The sequence below is a fragment of the Pyxicephalus adspersus genome, chromosome 6 (assembly GCF_032062135.1).
Source record: "Pyxicephalus adspersus chromosome 6, UCB_Pads_2.0, whole genome shotgun sequence".
Taxonomy (NCBI): domain Eukaryota; kingdom Metazoa; phylum Chordata; class Amphibia; order Anura; family Pyxicephalidae; genus Pyxicephalus; species Pyxicephalus adspersus.
In genome coordinates this window covers 63,469,845-63,477,467 of record NC_092863.1, presented here as the reverse complement: position 1 = coordinate 63,477,467, position 7,623 = coordinate 63,469,845, and the positions used below count along the sequence as shown (strand labels likewise).

Below are 7,623 nucleotides of genomic sequence, written 5' to 3'. Positions count from 1 at the left end.
TCTAAACTTGGTGAGCTCAAGCTCAAAGAGATGGTTTGATGAAATATCAGTTCAGAATGGCAGCAGCAGAAGATGTGTTGGAATACCATATACAATCAGATGAGGGTTGCAGGGGAAAACATTTGCATACACAGGGCTGAAATTTGGCAGAATGGGAGATGTACCTGTTTTTTAAATTGAAGTGCTTTGGGCCCTTATTATGGATGGACATTGTTATACGAGGGGGTGCTGAGAAGTTCCTGGCTTTGCCCAGAAGGAAGAGAGCCAGAGTTATGCAATAACAGATTTATTCAACAAATTTTCCCCAGAGACTGATGCATTTGGTACAATGTAGTTGCAGCTTTTCTATACCGTTCAAATAAAAGTCCTTTGGTTGGGCCTCAAACCAGCTCTCAGCAGCATCTTTGACGTCAGAAATGCCCTCAAAACGTTGCCTCTTCAGGTGTTTCTTCAAATTTGGGAACAGATAATAGTCCGATAGGGGCCAGGTCAGGTGAGTAGGGGGGATGGTGGACCAATTGGAAACGCAGGGTGTTCAATTTGTCATCCGCAACATTGGACATGTGTGCAGGTGCATTGCCCTGCAAAGAAAAGGATCCCTTTGGTCAACTTTCCACAGTGTTTCGACTTAATTGCCTCCTTCAGCTGTTCCAGGAGGTTAGCATAATACTGTCCGGTGATACTAGAGCCCTGAATACTGTCTTTGTTCCAGGAAATGGGCACCACAACTTTTTTTTGGCTGATTTCTGGGTTCAGAACTTCTTTCCTTTGACTGTTCCTTTGTTTCAGGACCATAGATGTGGAGCCAGGTTTCATCCTCAGTCACTAACCTAGCCAAAAAGTCTTGTACAGCTTCAAAATGGGCCAAAACGGCTTTGGATGCTTCAACTTGTTCCTTCTTCTGATTACTGTTCAAACATTTCGGCACACACTTTGCTGAAAGCTTGCGCATGTCTAGGATAGTGGTGATAACAAACCCAACACGCTCCCGTGAGATGTCAAGCATCTGGGCTAACTTTATTGCGGATATTCGCCGGTCCTCAATAATCAGCTCATGGACGGCATTGCAGGTTGCCGGGTCAGTTGAGGTTGGGGGGCTCCCACTGCGGGTCTCATCTTCAAAAGTGAAATGCTCAGTCTTGAAACAAGATATCCATGTTTTGGCAGTGCTGTAGGAAGGACACTTCTCCCCCAGTGTTTGTGACATCTCAGTGTGAATGTCCTTTGCTGACTTTCCCTGGAGAAAAAAAAATTTCATGACAGCCCGTAACTCTAACGACGTGAAACTTGCTTGTAACCTCTGCCATCACAGCTTCTTACTAAAAGAAAAAAAACAGTTTTAGGAATCGCAAAGACCTGACATTTGCAGTTACATAGTAAGATATTAGGCTGTCATATGCCCCCACACTCATTTTTTTCCAATTTATCTGGAAGGGGGCAAAGCCAGGAACTTCTCAGCAGCCCCTCCTATTGAAAACAAAGTGCTGCTTATGTTGCTAACTTATTATCTCATCAGTTGTTATGCAATGCAGCAGAGTCATTGCTATAGCCATTCCATGTGTACATTAAATACTATAACAAAGGTATGCATGAGCATGCATCTGAAAATCTGAGTCACATCAAAGGTTATTTTGATCACAAACCTGACAGGTTTGCACTTCTTTTGACCAGCGGACCAGCTAGTCCTACTTTTCCCTATGAACTCCCTATCTATTCCAAAATAGAAGAAGTCACTATTACTCTAATTTATAAATGCAGCCAAATCTTGTATTCCTCCCTGGAAAAAAACCCTGTAGTGGAAAAATACTTCCCCACCTACAATTTCTCAATTGTATTCCGAATAAATGATATCATTACCATGGAGGATTTTACTGCTTTTGTAAATGGTCTGTTTTCTCGCTTTATGGGAACTTGGTTTTACTGACATGACTATCCTTTTACTCAAGAATACCGAAGGCTCATTGCCGATCCCTCTCTGACTTCAGACCATAGGACTTGAGCTTTCACGTCATTTTTTAATAGTCTTTGTATTTTCTATAAGGGGCATATCCCATCTGCTTTTATTCTCCTGGTGAAGGTTTGTAACATCCATTGTCACTGTGGGCTTTAGTAAAAAAAATTTCAAAGGCTTTAAAGGCATTCGTCAGAATATAAACATACACAGAATATAAACATCAAGCATGGATGTCTGACTGATTCCTGAAACTCAACCTGGATAAAACCGAACTCAAACCCTACTACCCTCTACAATCTATTATGAATGCTGCAGCCAGACTCATCCATCCTTCCCACTGCTCCTCTTCTGCTGCATCCCTTTGCAGTTCTCATCACTGGCTTCCATTTCACCTTAGAATCAAATTCAAGCTCCTGTGCTTTGCCTTCAAATCCCTCCACAGTTCTTGTCCCACTTACATTTCTGACCTGGTAAAAAAAAATACTCCCCCAGTTGCTCTCTCCGCTACTCCGATGACCCACAACTGATTTCCTCGCTCATAACCTCATCACATGCAAGGCTACAAGACTTTTCTAGAGCTGCCTCAATTCCCTGGAATGGTCTTCCTCGTCTTATTCGGCTTGCTCCTACTTTCTGCTCATTTAAAGGAGCCCTCAAAACCCATTTTTTCAAACTTGCTACCCATCTTCTTCTGTCTTTTGAAACTGTCACTCCAATTTTGTGTTAGTTCCCCCACCTACTAGTTGTATAATGTTTTCCTGTACAAGTGTACCATTAAGTACACTATTGCCTAAAAAAGTGATTTCTCTTTAAGAAAAAATACTGCCATAGATTGTTATCTATTAGGGATATGCTACTTTGGAAAAGGAAAAATGCAATGGAACATTACATGATTTTTTTATGCGGACCTTACGTCATTTGAAATGACAGGCGTGCTGCTCGTATTGAAATAGAACACCTATAATACCAAACAATGTTACATTAGTCTTTGTTTAGCAAACATAAAATCTGTTTCTATTATGGGTGGTGCATGTTGGGTTTCTGCTAGTGTGAACAGGTTCTGTGACCTAGGTATTGGAGACCAGTAGCAGAATCGGCACAGAAGACTGATAAAGGAAAAAACAATTCATGTCTTGTGGTCCTCTATCAGACAATCACTAAGACATGCTGAAGTCACGTAAGTGTGTTACATTTGGTTACCTTTTAGGAGAGGGACTTGTTGTTCAGGGTAATATTATTGCAACATGGTGCAGCTTCATAAAATTTATAGACAAGGATCATATAGGTTTCCCTTTGTTTTGGGATTCTAGTTCTGTGTGTATTAACAAGATGGTGGTTATAATTTAGGGAAGAACAACAGGGTGCAGAGATATAGTAGGAAAAAAATAGCAATGCTGGACAGTTACAGCATCTTTTAGATATAGATTTTACTGCACATCTAACACAGATTAGTCTATAATAAAGGGCAAGGTTGTGCCATAGAACTTCCTGTAAGTGTTCTGTAGGATTTATTAATCTTTAGATTTGGTAGCTGCATTCATTTTTACTTTTGCAGCAAATCCAAAATGTTGCTGATGATCCAGTGTCCCCAGCACTTGCAGAAAGCATTTTATCTTTACTTGCTTAATATATTTACATTTTTATCTGTTGCAATATATGTGATTGTCTTTTGATTTTCATTTGCTTGTTCACACTGTACAGCCCAGATATATCAGACGCATAGGGTTAGCATTTCATATTCCTGGGTATGCATCTTCTTCCAGTTTTCTTATTGCACAGTCAACCTATATGGTGAGCAAGGCACTGAACTAGGTAGCACTAAAGCTCACCCAGGAACTATGAAAACAATCCCATGATGTAGCAGAAGAGCGTTTCACAGGAACTGCAAATTTTACATCATTTGGCAGGCAAAGCAGTAAAATCTTTGAATTTCAACCAGGTGCTTGCTTGTTTGCCTTCAATTGCACTTTAAAACCCAACTCCAAAAAGTTCTTTGTTGGTTAAAAGTGTGATAAGATCTGTGACTTCTGAGATTTATCTCCCCTTCCTAACTTGCTATACATATTTTAATGTGTTTTTTGTTTCTGCTGTAAATATTTAAACCATCCAGTTCATTTGATCATTTTGAATCTTTGTTTCTTTATTTTCATTTTTTTATTTCTTTATTTTTAAGTGAAAATATAGTGATCGATTAGCAATCCCATCATTTTACATTATTAAACAATCAGCTATGCATTGATTGTGTTCCCTGGTGGTTCAGTCAATTGATTTTCAATCAGTGGAGGACATGTTAATCATAAAAGTTGATTGAGTAGAAAAAAGACCATCATCATGGATTTATCTACCAGATTTGTTTATAGTTTATTTAGCAATTAATTATTTTTAGGACCAAATAAAAGCACCAACAAAACCCTACCATTCTCCTAACTACTTGATGGATTGTACAGTTTCTCTAGTTGTTTCAATGCTTCCCCAAATGACAGCTGCAGAAAATGTATAGAATGTGCTTCTAAATTTGTAGCATCATGTAACACCTTTCTGTTTAGTGTGAATTTACATAAATACAAACTACAAATATGCTTGCAGGTCTTGTGGGAATAAAACTATCATTGTACAGATTTACCAACCAAAAATGATAAAGCACCCATTGCAAAGACCATAGTGTCCCAGGGCAGCAGCAGATGTTTCTAGACTGTGTATCCCACTCCCCTCTCCTGAGCGAATCAATGTTGGTAATGGGCTTCACTGTTAATCATATCTGAGCCCCTTTAAAACTTTATCACAGACATCTTACCTCCATGTCCTGATTATATGGGTCTCTCTTACATACTTTTTCCTTTTCTCCAGTACTTATTACTCCAGAGTAAAATTCGTGTTAATATTTTTATCAAGTTTTATTAATTGAAAACTGATTGGATGGGGAGTTGAGTTCCCTGATCAGATTTTAGTTGTTTGGAGTTAGGGACTCCATGGAGAAAGTAATCAATTCCTGTTTATTTTTACAGTACAAGTCTCTTTATGGGACTAACCAGACACAACTAGATGCATATGAGAACTGGCTCTGAGTGGTGTCTCTTTACAGAAGTCATACACAACTACTCATGGGACCTTCTTCAGCTCTGCAAACAGCAAAGCACATTCTCCTAGCTGATTGAAATCCCTATCTTAGTAGGGAATTGTCAGACCATTCCACGGAGTGAGGGTCTTTCTCAGCTTGTTGAAAGGGGATGACTCTTTTTGCCTAGGTTGTGGGTGTTTTAAAGTAAACAAAGATTTTGTATACATTTTTGGTTCAGTGTACCTGGAAATAATTTAACTGATTTAAACTGAAAATTCAGTTGGGTTTATAATGTTGAGGAAATTTTAACCAGGGCCTTTTTGGAATCTTTGGGAAACTTCTGCTGTTGATTTCATTAATAGTATTTTTATATTGTAGTTCATGTAGTTCCCTCTAAAGACTCAGTCAACCTTTGGCAGTCTGCTATGGAGTTATAACAGTCAGGTAACAAGCATATGTTGCCATGGGGTGATACTAAAGACTTGTTAAAGAGTTGAGGGAGGCTACATAATGATTTATGCATTTTGCTTCAGTTTGGCTTTTTTAATTGGCAGTTGTATTACTTGCAAGGTGTGAGGTTACAAACTGTTTGCAGCTACTGTTGTGTTACTTGGTGCACCAACTTCAAACTGAATATACAACTTTTTAAAGTTTGCTACTAGTCTTGTGTATCTAAACATCTGGAATAGAAACTCATAGTTCTGCTTTGGATATCTCATTATTTTACATTTTCTAATCCCATTATCTTCTGGGTTTATGTAGTATAGGGCTAATTTATGAATGTATGGGAAACAAATTTTCTATAGTGCCAGTTTTTATATGTACTGTAGTTTTTCCTTTGGTGATAAAGGATAGATATATACCGTGTTTCCCCGATTTTAAGACATCCCCATTAAATAAGCCACCCCCGATTTTTGAAAAAATAATTAAAATAAGACACTCACCCGTGAAAAAGACATCCCCCTATATTTGATCCTGTGTGTGTCTCCTTGATGCTGGCTGCAGCACGTGTCTGCTCCTGGCTGCAGTGCAGAGTGAAAGTAACAAGCCGGCATTCTGCACCAGGAAGCAAGCTGCTTATCCCTGCCCTAACGGAGATCCCTACACTTAATTACCGGTAAGTGAACAGAAGGGTACAATCCATGGCATAGAGTGATCAGAAGGGGACAATCCATGGCATAGAGTGATCAGAAGGGGACAATCAAACTATGCGTGCGTATACAATAATGTACAGAATTACTATGTGTATACAATATTGTACAGAATCTGGCTGTGATGCTATAATTTCTGGTCAGCAGAAGCCTACAAGTGCACAGAAGAATTACCAGCTGTTACTAAGTCTGACCTAATCCAAATACAGTTTAGAGGGAAAAAAAAGCTGGAGAAGAGCAACTGACAGTGGGTGGGTGGGGGGTTACTTTCCAAAATTGGGCAAATGTAGAGCAGTTGTCCAAAACAATCAGGTCTAGTACTTTAAATAAAACAAGGATCTGATTTCTGTAACTTTTTTTCTTTTTTTGTTCCAGTTATAAAATCAGATTTTACAGTTTTGGATAGATATATATACATATACGTACATACATACATAAACATGTTTGTTTTGACAGCTATGAAGAAAATGTATCTATATATAATTTCTTCTTACTTCCAGCAGATCTGATTTCCATGCACCCAGCCCTGGCAGTTTATATGACACACCTCTGACTGTGTCAGTTTGTAGGGCTGAGCTCTAGTAACATCAATACTTGGTGGTGGAGATGATGGCTTTAGGGCATCTGGGTCTAACAATCACATTAAAGAAATGCTGAAGAAGTAGCATTGCTCACTGAGCTCCTTTCCTGTAATCCATTCATGTTGCAGCAAGCAACACCCCACCCTCAGAAAATGATTATACAATAATATGGCAATGCAGAAGTGCACTGCTGAATAAATGTCTGAAGGTGCTGCTTCTAGCCAGACAGTGGCTGAGAAGGGGAGGGAACTTCTCCTCTGACTGCCTGGATGCCATTGGCCAGACTTGCACAACTTTCCTCTTTTCATCCTGACTTTTTTTTTTCGTTTTGAGAAGTTGACTTTTCTGCTTCTGCTGAGAGTGCACGTCAGCTGTAATCTGTTCTCCAGTGGCTCACACTGACACCATGAGCTCAGAGTCAGATGAATCAAAAGAAGGTATGTTTATCTGCTTCCTATTTTCTCTTCACACATGGAAGATTTTGGGCATCCAGCTGCTTAGGCACCTATAGACTAAATGTGTAGTTTTCTGTGGGTTTGCTTGTCAGCCATTACGTCTGGCAGGATCATCTGAAGACAGTTGTGTGGATTTCCTTAAAGGAAAACAGAAGTAATGGCACACTTTTCCTTTTTCCCCCCTCTTGGTGGGTTAATTTAGGCCAGAAAGCCTCATGGTACATCCGAGAATGCAGGGCTTGCTGGTCACTTATTAAACTTGGATGACGGTCTTGTTTGTTGTGGAGGAAGCTTTCAACTATTGCTGCTGCTCAGAGGGGAAAGCTTGCAAGTTTCAGCTGAGCAATGAAGATCACTATTTTTGGCACGTATTTCCTCTTTTCTTCATCTAACTTTATTTCAGAGAAAAAAAACAGAGATAGGC

General features: G+C 39.4%; 1 protein-coding gene across 2 annotated transcripts in view; it reads left to right on the top strand.

Moving 5' to 3' along the window:
- Positions 1 to 7,623, top strand: part of TNFAIP8 (TNF alpha induced protein 8) — a 59,654-nt gene that overhangs the window by 34,257 nt on the left and 17,774 nt on the right. The window contains exon 1 of one of the 2 annotated variants that reach the window (XM_072416049.1): positions 6,988 to 7,181. The exons of the other annotated variant lie outside the window; for it this stretch is intronic. Coding sequence (XP_072272150.1) covers positions 7,151 to 7,181 — 31 coding nt within the window. The 5' untranslated portion in view covers positions 6,988 to 7,150. Of the gene's footprint in view, positions 1 to 6,987; positions 7,182 to 7,623 lie in introns of those variants that run through there. 2 annotated transcript variants of the gene reach the window in all.